The 18,510-nt window shown below is 43.0% G+C and overlaps 1 protein-coding gene across 1 annotated transcript in view; it reads right to left on the bottom strand.

Moving 5' to 3' along the window:
• The window catches only part of MAP1B (microtubule associated protein 1B), a 100,435-nt gene extending 85,787 nt beyond the window's left edge, over positions 1–14,648 (bottom strand). The window contains exons 1-2 of the mRNA XM_049865289.1: positions 14,357–14,648; positions 6,157–6,258 (exon numbers count right to left, since the gene is read on the bottom strand). Of these exons, the coding sequence (XP_049721246.1) occupies positions 6,157–6,258; positions 14,357–14,540 (286 nt within the window). The 5' untranslated portion in view covers positions 14,541–14,648. The remainder of the gene's footprint in view (positions 1–6,156; positions 6,259–14,356) is intronic.
• Between the last annotated feature and the right edge of the window lie 3,862 nt (positions 14,649–18,510).

Below are 18,510 nucleotides of genomic sequence, written 5' to 3'. Positions count from 1 at the left end.
TACAAAGCAAAGGGAGCATAGCTGCTTGGTGGTTTGCTGTTGTTGTGTGTTTTCTTTCAAAAAAAAAAAAAAAAAAAACTTTACTACCAAAAACCATGGGGTCCCTTTGGTCTCTGGAAATGAAGACAAAGGCGCTGCCATGCAGCATAAGACGCTGTTCTTGATTAGCAATGAGAGCAAGCTGTTCTGCAATGTCCTTAGTTGGATTTAATGGAGGGGCTATTGACATTCCCCAAAATGGCTACTGGGCCCAGGCAGCCAATATTCTGCTACCTTCCTGCTGCTGCGTGTCTGTGCCAGTGGTTCCACTGTGCCCATTAGGAACTGCATGAGAGCCATTACAGTCGGCAGAGCAAAACATCCTTTTTACTCTAAAAAAAAAAGTGAGATGAATAGGTATTTCTAGGGTGGTCTGAATGAGCCATTATTACCGACCCTGAGGAATGCGAGCCCCTGACCATGGCAATGAAGCACGATTTTATTCCATTCTGTTGGGCACACACACACACAAACACACACACAATCACATAAAGGTGTGAGCATCTGGATGCCAAGAATCCCCAAATTTTAAAGTTGAGCAAAGTGCAAACCTCGCAGGAATTCCACCTTGTGTAGCAGACACTACAAATTCTGGATCTTCTCTGAAGGTCTGGTCCTTTCACTGTTATAAAGGGAAGGGGCTGGGGGTCCACAGTGCGTGGCTCCTGCTGCAGACACTGAATGGGGGCGCTGGGGCGAGAGCTGTGAGCAGGCGGGGCTGTGACCACTCCACCGACTGCAGCCAGGCAGGCAGGGAGGGATAGGGGCAGAGTAAGGGGGAGAAAGGCGAGGAATTTGCATTAAAATAGGGAGTCTCCATCCCAGGTGGCCAGCATTGACCTCAATGGACATTAAAAAGAGGTCTGGCTTCTTCAACAGAAATAAGGCTCTCTTTTTTATTTGTTATGTTTCTCTAATGCCAGGATTCCTCCCCAAAAGAGCCTCGTGGACATGTGGGCAAGTGCCTGTCCTTGTGCACGCATGTGAGAGAGAAACCATGGCGATAAAGTATTGACTGCCCCTCTAAAATAGCAGGTTCTCCCAGCGTTAAGGCAGCCTCTTTAATGCAACTGGAACATATATTTGTGTGCTTTATTGTTGAGAGGTCAGGTGCAGGGCTGAAAACCCATTCATTACCCCCTGTCATAGAGCGGTGGGTGCATGTGAGGCACATACAATTAAGCTACAATTCTACACAACAACAGACTAAACGTGCAAGTCTAGACCAGAAGGAAGAGGACGGAAAATATTCTTAAGCATTTGCTAAGAGCATTTTAACATTTTCTTAACATTCTACAAACAAATAGTAGCTGCAAAACCTTGCTTCATTAATATCAATGGGAGAAGAGGATTCGCATGACTTAAATTCAAAGGGCTCAATTTTAGTTCTCCATCAAAACCAATGTTTAACAGTCACTCAGCACAAATCCAAGGATGCCTGGCAGTGGTGTGTTTACCTTCTAGGGAAAAGGCATGGATTCATAAGCAAAACCACCCCTGTACACATTACAAAATCAGTCACATCGTGTGCAGGTTTGTTAATGCGATCCAGGAGTTATGAAACTAGTGACAAAACGTAAATACACCAAGCCCTTGCTATTTATTCAGCTGATGAAGAAATAAACCCTAAGAAGTCCCAGTTTGTTAAAACTGTCAAGGTCTACAGTCACTCGTTTACTGGGGAGAGTAGAACGGAAAATGAGCAGTGTGGATTATCATAGTTAGAAACCAGGCAAGCAAACCCTCACTGCACCTTAGCATCCCCTCATAGAGACCTGACAACACCATTTGCAAGTGGTCTATTTACAACCTTGCTCTAAGCGTGCCAGGCCAGAAGCTTAAAGCACTGACTGCCTCCCTTTTATTCTCCTGCCCAAAGTACCTTCCAAAGCTCAGTCATAGAATGCTGCTGCCCCCTACACATAACCAGCAGCTATGTGTCTTTTGATAGTGTTGAAGGCAATTGTTTCACTGAGAAATAATTTTAATATGAATTAAAAATTACTACAAGGAGGAAGCCCGCCAACCTCTAAATTCAGTAATTGCCAAATATACAAGTCAAATAGATCCTTAATATGGGAGAGACTATTAATACTAAAAAAAAAAATTAATACTAGCTTACATTTATTGTTCACCATGTGACAAGCTCTTCACATGCATTAATTCCTTTGATCCTTATGAAAATGCTATGACCTTCCCTCTCTAGCCTATGATTACATTGTACAGGACCAGGCCTCCCTCTGATCATCCCTATTTCACACTGTTAACCCTCCTTTTTCCCCCTCCCTCCCAACCCTGGTAACCATTAATAAACTTTGTTCTCTATATGTTTGCCTTTTCTTGTCTTTTTATATAAGCAAGGTCATACAATATTTGTCCTTTTGTGATTGACTTATTCCACTTGGCATAATGTCTTACAGCTCCATCCATACTGTAGCATATATCAAGACTTCATTTCATGTGGTAGTTCTGGAAACTCTGATGGCATAGCGGTTAAAAGCTACGACTCCTAACCAAAAGGCTGGCAGTTTGAATTCACCAGGCATTCCCTGGAAACCCTATGGGGCAGTTCTCTGTCCAATAGGGTCGCTATGAGTCCGATCGACTTGACAGCAACCGGTTTGGTTTTTTAGGGTTTTTTTTTTTTTTTTGCTATGCCAGTTCTATTTTTAGATTTTTGAAGAACCATATACTGTTTTCCACAATGGCTGTACCATTCTGCACTCCCACCAGCAATGGATAAGGGTTCCAATTTCCCCAAATGCTTGCCAACATTTGTTATTTTCCTTTTTTTTTTTTTAAATCTTAGCCATCCTAGTGGGAGTGAAGTGGTATCTCATTGTGGCTTTGTTTTGCATTTCTCTCTGATGGCTAATGATGCTGAGCATCTTTTCATGTATTTGGTGGCCATTCGAATGTCCTCTTTGGTGAAATGTCTATTCAAATCCTTTGCCCATTTTATGATTGGGGTATTTGTCTTTTTGTTGCTAAGTTGTCGAAGTATTGCTCTATTTTGAAAAGACTTGATAGTTGAATTTTTACATGAGTGAAAGACGGGTTGTGTGCTCATGAAAGAATATCTAACCTTTTCTCTCAAGACAACTGGTCTCATATGACCCCTGCTTAGACTAGCCAGAAAGGGTTTTATGCCTGGTGATTGTCCAGAGCAAATCAGCAGAGTATGGGTCCTGGGCACACGGGAGATGTTTGCTGAATAATCTGTAGGCAAGCCAATTCTGCATCAGGTTCAAGAAGATGACCCTAGATGGCTTACCATTCAATGAACTATAGTATGCCAGAGTCAGATGGGGCTTAGAGATTCTAGGGCTAATGTTCTGGGGAACCAGGGAACCCACAGTCTCACTATTCATATTGTCCCCCCTCCCCAACCTTGTGCAAACATAGCGCTCATACTACAGGTTCCTGCTCAAAGGGTATTTGTTCAAAATGACTAAACCTTTTAGAGTTGCCTTGAATGGGGCCAGTAATCTTGAAGAAATGGCTAAACTAAATCTCAAAACTATATTTAAAAACTCATGAATGGGGTAAGCTAGTACAAGGGAACACATTCGGTTGTGCCACCTGGACAATCTCTGTTAGCTGCAACTTGAAGCTATTGCCAGTCTTTTATAAGCAATCTCTAATTTTTAAAAACAACTCCAAAAGGTTTAATGACGGACAGGAATGTAAAACAGATATAAGAGCAACCTCATCCCTAATCTACTTGCATCAGGGAAGACAACAAATACTTTACCACAGCTCTGCAATCAGCTAGCCTAAAAAAAAGAAAAAAAAACTAAATGAACAAATGACTTTTTTTTTTTTTTAGGGGATCTGTCATTTATCTTGTTCCTTGCCTCTATGTTAACTTAGAATCTTAAAACTCTAAATGCAGATTCAGCCAGCTCCATTTAAGATGGCCTGAGTTACACGTGTTAGCTTTTAGAAAACTTCAGTGCATGGGGAAGAGCCTACTAGATTTGGACCCACTTACAAACAAATAGACTTTGATTTTTTCCGTAAACCATTTCTGGTTTGATCACAAAAAGCTAAAGGCTTCCTAAATGGCCCTTTTCTAGATGCTTAGTCCCGACAGAGGGGACTGGTCCTGTACAATGTACTCAGAGGCTGGTCACAGTTTAGTGCTTTCTGGAGTCAGCAAGAATGGTAAGGATGCTGTGTGTCCATAGGCCACTCCCTAGACATAGCATCTAGCACAGCACGGATATAACTAGGTAGGTAACCCGTCTTTACTGCAAGTGGCAGTTTGGGGGGACCTGACCTTTTTAATCCACAACAGTAACACTGGGTTATTGGTCAAAAATTGGTGAATTATTCAGCAATTCTTGCAGCCTTTCTATTTTGCAATACACAGCTGTTAGTCTATAAAACAAATTCAAGTATGAATGAACACAATGGGAATCACATTTTACCAAAAAGTAGTCTTACAAGCAGTCATAAGAAGAAAACTGAACAATCTACATAAAAAAGGGATAAAAGCCTGACTTTTACTGTCATTTTGAAATAAACATAGCTGTAGGAGAAAGGATACTTCTGATTTTTTGTGAGATGATTTTTAAAAGTTATAGAGATTTGCAAGTCACAAAAACACAACACAAAAGCAGAAACAGCCATATACTGTACCTTTACTTCAGCAAATGGTGGGCTGTTTGACAGGCTCTGGATCATACTCACTCTCTGCTGTTTGACAGGCTCCGGATATACTCACTCTCTGCTGTTTGACAGGCTCTGGGTCATACTCACTCTCTGCTGTTTGACAGGCTCTGGGTCATACTCACTCTCTGCTGTTTGACAGGCTCTGGGTCATACTCACTGTCTGCTGTTTGACAGGCTCTGGATCATACTCGCTCTCTCTTTGTTTTTTTTCCTCAATGCAAAGTTACTTAAGAGCTGGCTTTTCACATGGCTTTGCAGCAAGTTTAACTTTTAATGAACAGGTTCTTGTTAAGTTTTTCCTAGCATATTTACTCAATCTCATACTTGGAAACTACAAGTCATTTGGATAACCAAAATGTATGGGATTTTATTCTAATATCATATCCAAAGGGGAGAGCTGGAACGGTCTCAGAGGCATACTGCTAGCGAGCTGCTGCCAACCTTGACTCATGATGGCACCGACATCCTATAAAAGTGGACTTAAATCTCAGCTTGCACAATGCTAACAGAATACCATCTACACAGTCAAAATAGACAGAACTCCATTTCTGACTTTGTATCAATGCCAATAAGCTTAGCAGTCATACAACGAAAACATGTAGACAGAAAAGAACTTTCTCTACTCTGTGTTACATAAAATTCAAGTGACATTCAAGAAATAAAATGCAATGTAGTGTCTATGGCTGATCCATGGTGGAGCTTTTGAGAAACACATCCTGGGTTTGAAGTCTTTATGGGCCAGAAACTATCCCATAACTCCCCGATGTGATCAAGTGGGAGAAATATGGATCACTGCTTACAAGGGGAAGGCAAGTGGATGGGTCAGCATAAGCACACTGCTAGCCCTACAAACATGGCCCAACTACATCCCCAATAAGCGGGCTGGTTAATGGAAGCATCTTCATGTAAGACAAGTTTTTGTCTCCTTACCTGTAATTATTCGCAGGATTCTTTTTCACTTCTGTAAGAAAGGCTATCTTAACAGCAGTTTGGCATATCCAACTCACTTTACTGACACGAAGGAAGGTGAGTGACAATGCAACGGTGGATTATAATTCAAGGATGGGGTATATTAAACTTTGAAATGGCATAGATGTTGTGGGATTCTGGAGGTATCCAATTTGTATTCGTAACCACATTTAAGTAAAATTAACATGTAAATAATTAGCAATCTCTTGAGCTCAGAGTACAGTGAGATAAAAGGAAAAAAAAAATTTACCCCAAAACTTAAAAACTGCTAAAAATCCACAAAAGAGATAACCCTTGCAGTGAAGACTTTGAATGTGGCTTCTGGCTAACCCAGTTGATAATAACAAATACAAAAAATCCTTTAGCAATAAGATGAAGTTTTTTTAAGGCTGTAGACAAAGCCTTCAGCCAATGGTCTGTTCTCTTTGTCCTTTCAAATTCTACATTGACCAATATTGAACAAACCCTCACCTGGGACTTCAGGAGAGAATCTTGCAGAGTGTCGAGACACAAAAAGTTTCAGTTCTTGGTCCAAGTTGCACTCGATCAGGTTTGTGTCCCATGATCGGATTCCTAGGGAAGGAAAGCAAGACAGTTACAAGCTTCCAGCTAGTCATTTCAGGGTAGTTTGGAAAACCTCACTGTAACATTTCTCAGGCTTGAGGGGAGGATGTGGAAACTCCTTTTCTGAAGAGCTGAGTGACCAGCAGGATGCCCACAAAATGGGAGGGCTGGAGAGGTCTCTCTGCCAGGCCACAAGGGAGAGATAACTAGCAGTGCGGACTGAACTTCTGCCCCTCCTAAAAATGTAAATGCAGCTTTTCTGGAAGGGCAAAAGAAAACAGTTATTAGGAAAATGACAGACTCCACTCCAGGGCAGAAGTAGGAAGGGCAGAAAGATGGTGTGTTCTTGAGCCGCTTAAGAGGCCACCAGAACATCTCTGGCTTTCCCATGGCCCACTTGTAGGTAGTAAGAAAATGTAGAATGGGGGTAGAGAAGATCTGCGGACTGGCATTACGCCCTTTGTTTTTAAAATGATGTTCTTGCACTGTGCAGATGTATTCTGTGAGCACATATAGTTTCTTTTCTTTACCCATTCCATTTTTGACCTTGGTTTCTAAATCCCTAGTTATCAATCCAAAATTTGTGTGATCTTTGATTAGAAGGCTGGATTTCAGTCTTCGAGACTTGGCCTACCCATCCTCCCAAGCATTATTTTACCTGACTGGCTTGGCAGGCAGCTCTTTCATTCACAATTGTTACTTGTATTGAGTTATCTTACCAAAGGCAAAGAAATGTAGCAATTTTTTTTACTTTATAAAACTATGGAGCTGGAGGCCACAAACGGTCTATTCGCACAGAAGTTCAGGGTTACTTTCTCAAGTCCGGAACTTGGGGTGAGAGGAATGCCAGGGCGAGAATGAAGGCAGTTTCCTGTGCTGATGCTCGACCTCCCTGGTCACTTCCTTCCTTTCCCTCTGCCCTCCTCTCTCTTGCCCTCCCAGATAGAATGGCTCAGAGGTAAACCCAAAGGACATCAGAGAAGGGAGATCTGGGGAGTAAGTGAGGAAAAATGGGGAACCACAGAACTCTGGGGCATGTCTGTTTGCTAAAGAGAAGCCAATATGTAGTATTCATGACTGTACCTTATATAGAGAGAGCATCCTCAGTTGCCAAGAGCAAATCTCTGAGCAACTAGCATGTATTGCATACCTACTAAGGGCAGGGGCTTGAACCTCTAGGTGTAACGCAGCAGGTGTACTCTCTCTAAATAAGCATCTGGACAAGTAATAATTTTTATTGATCATTAATTAGTCAGGTATACACACTTGACCATTAGGTATATAGAAATGGCAGTGTATTATTTAAACACACCTTAATTCCTTAATGTGATCTGTTTTTACTCCCATTTATATCTTGTGCAGTTTTCCCATCTTGCAAAGAATCAAGATTGCCTATATATAAATATTACCTCCGAAAATTCTGGAAACTCAGTTCACTGCACATCTAAAATACCTTTTCAGATTACACATGAAAGACCTTTTTGACCATGAGGAATATTGTCAAATGGACATATGTCTACTAAATAGAGGCAAAAATATCTCCTGTGATAAATGGGGAGAATTCAGGTATGCAAGAGTTAACATTCCTAAAGAGAGGCTAAATTATTACAAGAATTTTATGGGTCTCCCTGGAACCATTAACAGCCTCAGTTTGCATTTGCACTAATGGAGTATTTAAATTTTAACAAGAAAGGCTTGTTGAGATTTGCGTATCTTTTTAGTCCAGAAATGATAAATGGGTTCTTTTTGTTTCATGGAAAGCTTGACAGGTTGAGAGGTCTGAATTCATTAGAATATTTTACCTCAGTATATACACTACATACTCATCTAGTGTGAAAAATCATTGAGTTCCTGTCTGAGCTGCTTAATTGGTATTGTTGACTGAATTCTCTGCGCTCCAGGTCTGAGCTCTACTTTGTCTTCTGGCTTGTCAAGCTGGGTCAATAAGTTAATAATGAAACATGTATTTAAATTAAATTCATACAATTTTCTGCCTTTGTTCCAACTAATGTCCAAATTGCTACATTTATTTGAATGACTTCATTGGGGTTATAGGTAGACTTGCTCTTACGTTGTCATTCACCATTTTTTCCTTGGCTTCAATTTACTTACCAGGACACATGCAATTAAATGTTTCCTTTATATTTTATAAACGTCTGGCTTTATGATTTATAATTTAGCGATGGAGAAAGCACCAAACAATAGAAAAACTATTTTAGTAAGTTTTAAATTTTACTAGTAAACAGATGATAAAAACTAAGATTTCTCATTTTTGTACTCCCAATGAAATTAAAAAATTTAGCTTAGCTTCTCTTTTTAGGTGAACAGTTTCCAGCCAAATTATTTCTTAACAATGCGTAATCACTACTAAAAAATCACTACTACCACTTATAAAATAAAGGTTACAATGGGTTCACTAGTTATTTTAGTTGGAAAGAGAAATTTTGGCAACAGGCCACTTTCTCTACCGATTTTAAAAATAAAATACTTTATACTTACTTGGTACTTTCTACTGGATAATATTTCTAGAGGGAAGTGGTATTTTGCAATGAAAGTTCATATTGCATTTAATAGGTGTATCTCCCCTTTGTGACTAAGTCAGCTAAGAGTGGGCCCTCTAGAGCTCATAGAATGGGAAAATATCTCTTTGGCTCTTCCAGATTCTCTCTTTTTTCATCATTGGCGAGGATACTGGGGTGTTGGTAAAGAGGTTCTGATGAAGCCTTGCAGAAGCAAGTTATCTGGTCACTGATGCAGGGTGAGAAAACCAGGACAAATCCCGCATCCTTCTTCTGACTATGCCCCCAATATACCTCAGATCAAGCTCTTCCCTGAGCCTTAGCTTCTCCAGGGCTCTATGAAGACTGTGCCTCTTGCTGGCTTATCCGGGTGGGATAAGGTGAACCTCGACTTTTTAAACATCTGGGCTCAGAGGGCATCTGTCAGCCCTAGGAACTCAGCAGTGTGACTAGGCATCCTAAGAAGCTCACAGCCTGCTTTGCAGCAACCACCCAGCCAGGAGGTGAGGGACATTACTGCGTCTGTTTTTCTGGAGCCTATTCTTGCCTGGCCTTATTGGCCAGGAGGTAGCAAAGGAACTTTTCTTCTCTGACCCCAGGTAGTAAGAGTCCACAAAGGGTAGGCTAACATGCATATGAAGTTTACAGATGGACAAAGGAGAAAAGATCATGTGTGGAAGGGTGGGGGGTCACCACAGGACAAGTCAGGGTGAAAAATGAGAAAGAACCAGATAGCCTATGGTATACAGACTATAGCTCTCCTACTTTACCAATTATGCAAGCATCCTGCAGTATTGTTTAATGAAACCTACATCAAAAAAAAAAAAAGCACCTTCCATTTAAATGGCTAATATCTATATTACTAAAAGAGGCAGTAGATTTCAGAAAGCAGAATGAAATGGCCATGTGTTAAAGGTTGAAATGGCACATGGGCTCTATTTGACAGCTATCTGGGCCTTACCCATTGTATACCCACTGCCATCGAGTCAATTCTGACTCATAGCAACCCTACAGGACAGAGTAGAACTGCCCCATAGAATTTCCAAGGAGCAGCTGGTGGATTCGAACTGCCAACCTTTTGGCTTGCAGCTGTAGCTTGCCATAGCTTTTAACTACTGCACCAACCAGGCTCCTATTTGGGCCTTAGACAAGTTCATTTTCTTCTATGGGCTGCAGGTGCTCTCTCTGAGAAATAGTTTTTAAGTATTTTTGCAAATATCTAAATCACTAAGCTATAATCATAAGATTCTATTTGTAAAATTATGCTTTAAAAGCTTGCTGAAATCAGATTAGAGACATAAACCAAATAAACAGAATTAAAACAAATGATATGCTAAGTTCAGGCAGCCTTTATTTTCAGGGAAAAGATTTCTTATTCTTTCCCTTGACCTAACCACCTAACCTGGTGATCCTCAATCCAATTTCCTTTTTTTTTTTTTCCTTTTTTAGCCAACAACTTGATGTTCATAATGTGCATGCTATGTGTAAAGCAGACAATATCTTATATATTGAGCTCATAATTTCAAAGCATTGAAACATTGATAACAAATAATTTGGGTCTCGGATAACAGCTCACAATAGAAGCAAATAAAAGAAGTGATTTACAATAATTTATTTATTGACCTAAAAGTTGGAACTTGTTGAAAAAATAAGCCCTTAAAAAAGATTAAAAATGAATTACCAATTTATTGACCTTAAATTTTGGAACTGGCTTGTATTTCAACACGGGTTACAGAACCCTTAACAGACAAAACCAATTAAGCAGTGCAAGCAAAAATTCATCTGCCTTTTGACTTTGAAAAATATAAAGATGAGTATCATAAATGTAACACTCTCCAACATTTTATTTAACTCCCACCATGTATGGGTTTTTTGTTTTTGTTTTTTCCTATTAAAACAAAATGACAAAAAACTAAACCCCAAACCCTTCCTGGGTTCTTAATTGTATTACTGTCTCAGACAGAAGACAGTCAGTAAATGATCTGGGTTGCAATGTAATCAGCTAAACTTATATCAATCCAGAGCAAGAGATGTTACACATCTCTCTCTCTTATGTACAAATTCTGCTGATTCCCAATGTTCACCATTAACTGGAAACATCAAATTGACACTTACTATTTCTTATATGTTTTAATTCCTCTGAAAAAATAAAACGAAAACTCCTTTCACAGGGCTCTAGAATTCAGTTTGCGAGCATGGCTGTATGCAGTCTACGTATTAAAATAAACGAGAGGAGTAGGGGCTCTGCTAAAACTGAGGAAGGCTGTGAAATCCCTGTTGTGGGCTAATAAGGGAGAGGGCGGGGCATGGAGCCAGTGGTAGAGACAATGGTTTGGCATAAGGTCTTCCACAACTAAACAAAGCTAGACCAGTCCAAGGAAAGACGATTGTTGCAAACTCTGGGGAAGATACAGCCAGGCCCCACATTATGCTTTTTGAATATATTTGAAGAGACTAGAGCAATCATCTCTCTTCCTTGGTTTCAAGAAGCATTTACTAAACATCCAATTCAGGATGTTTTCAGGCCTGTTGATTTACTGCATTACCACCATCTCCCTACAGATTTACAGGTTATTTTCTAGGTCTTCCCAGAGACCCCTCAATAATCAGATGGCAAGAACCCAAGTCACCGGGGTCTCTAAACCCACAGAGCCTCAGTTAGAGGGGAGGGGAAATAGGATAAAAAGTAACAGATGATGAACTGCTTTCTCAGCCTGTGACTAAGGTTCAGAGCCAAACCCCCTGGAGCAGATCCATCTTGCTTCACACAACATGACCCAGTGTCACCAGCAACAACAGCAGCGCCACCAGAGTGACTTCTGGAGGAGGCCCAGCTGGGACCTGAAGGCTGAGGCAGCATGTCATCCACAGGGGAACAGAGTCAACCTGCCCTGTTGCTAAGTCATCTCAGATCATCTGAAAAGCTACTGGAGCAGTATCTTCACTTAGCATTGGAAGATGCTGCTGCAGGAGCTGAAGCCAAGACCCCAAGACCCAGGAGAGCAATCTCCAGAGGAAAGGCAGCATCTGTTACTCTGAATAAGGAAACAGCTCTGTTCACTCACTTGGTTGATTTTTAATGGGATCAATAAAACCATTTCAGAGTTCTGTGCAAAAACCTGAGCAAATAAGGGAATTAAAAAATCAGGAAGGCATGATGACTGGAAAGGGAACCTGAGGTGGGCTTCTGGGATCCCAGCAATGTCTGTTTCTTGATCTGGATAACACAGGTGTGTTTGTATTGTGAAAATTCATTGAGCTGCTCACCTATGATCTGTGCCCTTTCCTCTACATAAAATACTTCAATACACTTTTTTTTTTTTTTTTAATAAGAATTAGGAAGGTAAGTTCTGAATCTTATCACTCAGTGAAGCAGGCTGAATAAACCCCCTGAGGATTCCCGCTCTGAAAGGATGATCAGCAAGTAACAAAGCAGGAAGATAATTAGACCGAAGGTGACTGCTAACCCATCTCCCTGCATGGGGTGCTGCCCACAAGTGGATGACTGTACAAAGGCAAGCTCTGAAAATTGCTGTATTTGAAATTTCTCTCTGATGTTAGCCTGCCTTGCACTACCATCAGTGCCAGGGCCAGAAAACAAGCGATGCTGCAGTACTGGTCCTTCTGTCACTTGTGAATGGTGTGACCTTGAGCCAGTCTCCTATCCTTCCCGCCTCTCTGGACGCTCTAAAATGGGGGGTGATGATCCCTCTCCTGGCACCACACTGAGTGGTTATGAAGATTTTATAGATAGAAAAGCATCTTCTGATGTATTATTGTTTCCCTGGCAATGCTGCAAATGATATTTTTTAAAATCCTAAGTAATTGATTCCTACAGTAACCACACCCAAAGTCAGTACGTGTGAAATTTTTCAAGGAGGAAAATGTGCAATATACCAAATTAAAACAGTTCTGATTAAAGGCCTGTGGTTTGAAAATGAAGGGTTGCTGAGATGCTCAAATAAAGCATTTCACTAGAGAAATCTCTCTACTCTTGAATTTTTTTTTTCCGAATAAAATAACACGACTGCTTTCTGCTCACTTTTTTTTTTTTTTAGCTGAAAAGGAAAATCAGTGCTTCAAAGTTAAACAAAAGAACCAGGTCCTTAACTCCAGTCCCCACCCTGCAGCCTTTTGTTCTAGTAACTAGTGGCCGTTTCCAAATGCAGAGGCAGATGACAAGCGTTTATTTTTTCAACTAAAACAAGCATTTTCTTTCGTCTTTTATTATTGGGGGTGGGGAGAGCAGGGGGCGAGGGCTGCGTGAACGCCCTTTGTCCGCCTCGGGCTGCCGTAGAGACCGCAGTGCGGACTGCACCACGCCCACCAGCCGGTGTCTCGGGTAGAAACGCTTCAGCACCACCCCAAGAGAATAGAGCACCGGCTGGGGCTGCGGAGGGACCTGGCGACGCCTGCCAGGGGCGAGGGGAGGACCGGGACGGAGAAGGGAGCGGTGGGGGTAAAGGGAAAGGCAGAAACGAGACCTGCCCACCCGGGGGCTCGGAGCGCAACAAAGCCGGGCTGAGGGAGCAGTGGGGGCGCGCAGCCCTGGCAAAAGCCCGAGGCCCGGCTAGAGCGCACGCCCAGCCAGCCGCGCCCGATGGGCGCCGCAGTGCAGGGGGCAGGTGCGGCGGGCGGGTGAAGAGCACTGCGGCAGCCTGGGTGGGGCTGCGGAACCGGTCGGTCCACGCGCCCCAGGCTGTGCCCGCTGGACCCCCTCAGCCCCGCCCAGGACTCCCGGGGAACCGCTATTCGGCCTCTGCAGAGCGCGCTCCTCGTGCGGGCAATCGGCGAGGAGCTGGCGCTACCCGCCGACCCCCTCCCCTCCAGCCGTCCCTCCTGAGGCTGGGACTTCTAAAAGAAGCCCCACCCCGCAACTTGGGGTCCCATTGTCCTTTCTGAAAGCTGCAACTAAGGACCCAGGGGCCGTAGCAAGGCGGGCTCTCTCTGGGAACGGAGCGCAGGCGGTTCTCCATCCCTGCATCCCGGGCGGGGGGGGGGTGGGGAGCGGTGGGGGCGGGCGTGGCCCTAGCACTAGCCTAGTCATTCCCAGGAAAGAACGAATCTTGCGGTTTTTAAGCCAGAAAAGGCATTTTTCGGGGGCTAAGGTGGCCGTGGGTGAGGACTATTCCCACACGGGCCTTGGCACATGGTGTTTCAACCCAGGGCCTGCCGGCGAGGGGACCCCCAGCCATTTGAAGGGAGAGAGAGAGGGAGGCTGAAAGGGAGTGGTTGCATCAGGTTCTCCCCCACCCCTCTTTGGCCCCTTGCGATTGCACCTTTATTGTGGCCTCCGCTCCTCTGACACCTGCCTTTCATTTAGCGGGAGAGGCGGTGGTCAGCTCCGTGACAGATTCCCTCAAGGTTATCAGGCATTTACTCTCTCAGGGTCTCAAATGTAATAATTCGGATTATTCTCCGAAAGTAACCCAGAAAAGACTCTGGACGCAGTGCGGGAGGTGGCAGGGAGCGGCAGGGGTGTGGGGAGCGTCGGGGGAGGAGGGTGGCCATGGTGCCCTGGGTGGGGTCGCGTTTGCGCGTCTCCTTGCGCTGGTCTCCTGGGGACCTGGGGACGCGGGGACGCTTACCGAGCTCGATGTTGCCGATGGCGCGCCGCAGGTGCTCCTCGGTCACGATCTCGCCGACAACCACCAGCAGGTAAAACTTGCTGTCAAGGAAGCGGTGTGACAGGCTGGGTGAGGTGGACACCGCCGGGTTGGCGATGCTGCCGGACGGCTCGGGTTCGGTGGCTTCCACCACCACGGTCGCCATCCTGCCGGCCTGCTGTGCCTCGGCGATGTGTCTCGCTCCGGCTGCTCCTCTTCTCTGCCGCAGGAGAAAGGATTATCAAGGAGGGTGCTGCCTCCGCTCCGCCCCCTGCGTCCCCCCTCCTCCTGGCGCTGCGTGCCACCTCCCCCTCTCCTAGCTGGCGCTGAGCGCGCCGCGGAGAGGAGTGGGGAGTGAGAGAGGGCGGGGAGGCGGTGCCGCTTCTACATAGAGACTCGTCAGGGAGCCCAGGAGGAGGAGGAAGAGGAGGAGGAAAGGACCACCCGGCACATCCTCACGCGTTGGCTGCCTCAGCTCTTCCAGCCGTTGGCCCGGGGCTGATGTCATCTGCAGCAAATCATCTCGCCCGCGGCCCGGAAGCTGGAGGGACGAGGTGTTTGGACAATGGTCTGGGCAGGGCCGAGAGCCGGGGACGGGGGAACCGTAACGGCTCTCGCTGCAGCCGTCAAGGGGGAAAACACTTGTAGTCCACACATGCACACCCACTGCCGGCTCTGAACCCCCACCCTGCTTGTGCAGGAGACTAGAATGGGCTTCCGTTTTCAGAATGAAGTGTTTCCCTTGTCTGAGGTGCACAAGTCAGGCCCTTGCCTTGCACCCCATCTGCAGTGAGGCCAGGTTCTCAGGAGCCTTAATAGCTACAGTAGATTTGATGCTCAGGGTACCCTGCCCAGGAAAACGGAACCTGTCTTTTCTTTGACCTTGTGGGTTTAGGAAGACATTTACCAATAGCAATATTTACCGTCTTCACTTAGTACATCAAACGTGCAAAACCTTAACCTGCTATTGTTCAGGCTTTGGATCCTACTCAGAAGGCCCAGGGGTGAAAAATACTGACTTAGTGGTGCTCATGGGAAATGAGAGCAATACAGATGCATTATCTTAGACACAGATTTCTTAGTAACATGCTGAATGGATAGTATCAGGCATAACAAAGAATAGAAGATACTGTCTCTACCCAGCAGGATTACAATGATTATAATGTACTTTTCAGTTCCTTGGGGAGCACACAGGCAAAATTATTTTATTTGACAATGATGTCTTAAAATATATGTAGCATTGGGGATTTTTTAGTGTCTTTGTCTAGAAAAATTCATAAACGTGTTGCATTTTTTTTTTCCTAAGGACCCCCTTCTACAACCATTTCTCACAGACTTACTGAATACAGCTTCTGTCTGAGGAAGGGCGGTGGAAATGGAACAAAGTGTGCAAATACGGTACCATTGTAAAAGACTGGGGGATTGAATGTTTAGGGAAGAGGAATGGATGGAAATTAGAGTAGTTCATATACCTTTAACACCAGGATGCATTTTTTTTTTAAATCACCTGGATAATTCCAAGATTGCCAAAAAAAAAAAAAAAAAAAGAAAACCCACTTTGTCTTCAGTGTTAAGCACCATAACTTGTAGTCTTTGCTCTTAGCTTTTTCCTGAAATCCTGATGTGCTAGACCTGGTGGGCAGCCATCCTACATGCCAATCTGATCAAAGGGAAATAATGATACTGTCTGGACTGTAGCATTTGGGGGCTGTGGCAAACTTACTGGAGAGCTGAATTCACCAGTGAACAATGACTAAGAGTTTCCCAGCGAGATGGTAACAGATCGTGTCTTGGTCAAGAGAAGACATTTAATTGTTGTTATAGAGGTGAGGCTAGCACCAAAGGTCAGAATGGGGGAGGGGAGGACTATGGTGAGGTGCACTGTTTTCCAAAGGTCAGCCATTGGAGCCCAGCCTCATCTAGCAATTTCTTTCCAGACTATGAACTGCCATTGCTTTTATTCTTGAGATAGTTTTCTTTAAACAACTCATTCATTAATTTACTTCAATTTATTTTTTAACTGAAATTTTATGTTGCTTTGTAAATGGAAGAAGTACAGCCAGAATGCTGCTTAGAAGCAAGGATGGTAAGACTTTGTCTCAGGTACTTTGGACGTGTTATTAGGAAGGACCAGTCCCTGGAGAAGGACATCATGTTTGGTAAAGAGCAAAAGAGAGGAAGACCCTCAGCAAGATGGACTGACACAGTGGCTACAACAATGGGCACAAGCATAACAACAATTGTGAGGATGGTGTAGGACTGGGCAGTATTTTGTTCTGTCGTACATAGGATTGCTATAAGTTGGAACTGACTTGATGGCACCTAACAACAACAACATATAAATGGAAACACCAATATCACATAAATAGGAGGTATCCATATTATAAACAATGAAAATAAGATAATGTGATTAAATTTTTGCTAGGTACTGTTACTTGCACAAGACTGAGCCTGTGGTATACCCTCTCTAGGTTAAAAGTAGAGATTAGTAAATGTGAGTGAGGTGTTAAAGACATACTAAGCACTTAACTAAGTTGTTCTTGATGTCATGACAGAAAGATTGAATGAAAATTACAACAGAAGAGCTTTCTTACTGTGTGAGTCAATGCAATTAAATGCTATGACCATGAACCACCTAACTCTTCGCCCACACTTTGAAAAACAAAGACATAATGGGAAGAACACAGACTAGGGATGCTGACTCCTACTTTACAGCTCTGTAACTTCAGGCAAGTGACTTATTGTTTTTGAGCCTCAATGTTTTCATCCGTATGGTGGGGAGAACAATATCTTCTTAACTGTTTGAATATGTGTGTGAGAGAGAATTAAATGATATAACATGTAAGTACCTAAAACAGTGATTAGAACATAGTATGCACTCAATATATGATTGATGAATTGACCTGAACCACTAATACCAATGTTTTTTCCCAGTTCCTTACACAATGGAATGAAATCCTTACAAAATACGCAGTTGGGCACAGTCACCAACATCCCTGAAACAAGAATAGAATATTAAGTGACACTGCAAAACCAGTCTCCTCTCGTCACCCCAAGAAAAAGGATACAGCTCTGAAGAGGTGGAAAGGGAAAACTGACGTTTCAGAGTGCCTGTATTGCCAACTGCCCACTTGACATCCCTTGGATGTACCAAAGACACCTCAAACTCAACAGTCTTCAAAGCCAAATCAGCATATTTGGCCTTCAAACCCAGTCATCCTTCACTTTCCAAGTTTCAGTGAATAGTATCTGTCCAATGATGCAAGCCAGAAACCTCAAAGTCATCTTGGATTCCTTCCTGACCCTCAGCCCTGTGTGCAAACCGGTATGGAGACTGGTCGATTTTACCTCCTGAGTATCACTTCAGTCCAGCCATTTATCTCCACTATCACCACCCTAGTCCAAGCTACCAACCTCTTGAGAGATAGTAGTATACAGGTTAGAAAATGGATTCTGGAGTCAGACTGCCTGGTTTTGAATCCCAGCACCATAATTTATTAGCTGTATGGCCTTGGGCAAGGTGCTTAACCACTCGGTGATTTGGTTTTCTCATTTGGATAGTCTTCTATCTCATAGGTAGGGAATATGTAAAATGCTTATAATAGTGCCTTATGTGTAAGTACTCAATAAGGGTTTGTTATAATATTTAACAGTTTACTATGGAAAATTTCAAACATATGTAAAAGTAGAGAGGATATTATAAGACGTACTATCATCCAGTTTTAACAATTATGAATTCATGGCCAATCTTTCTTCATCTGAAATATCTATTCACTCTGCCTTGATTATTTTGAAGAAAATCCCTGATATCATGTAATTTTATCTGTAGATATTTCACTGTTATCTCTAAAAGCTAAAGATTCTCTCTTTTTAACAACAAAAATATCTTCATTACATCTAAAATTAACAATAATAATTTAACATTAGTTATCCCATCTGTGTTCTAATTTTCCCAAATAGTCTCACTATTTTTACAGTTTGCTTGTTTGAATCCAGATTTAAATAAAGTCTGTATATTTCCATTGATTGACATGTCTCAAGAATAAACATATTAATTTTCAAAATAATGAGTTCATTCTATAACATCTTTCAGAGGTGACTGATAACATTTTTTGTATCAGTAAGAATATAATTTG

This window comes from Elephas maximus, chromosome 2 (genome assembly GCF_024166365.1).
Source record: "Elephas maximus indicus isolate mEleMax1 chromosome 2, mEleMax1 primary haplotype, whole genome shotgun sequence".
Taxonomy (NCBI): domain Eukaryota; kingdom Metazoa; phylum Chordata; class Mammalia; order Proboscidea; family Elephantidae; genus Elephas; species Elephas maximus.
Note: the sequence above shows the minus strand (reverse complement) of the source record. Positions and strands in the feature narration are given on the sequence as shown.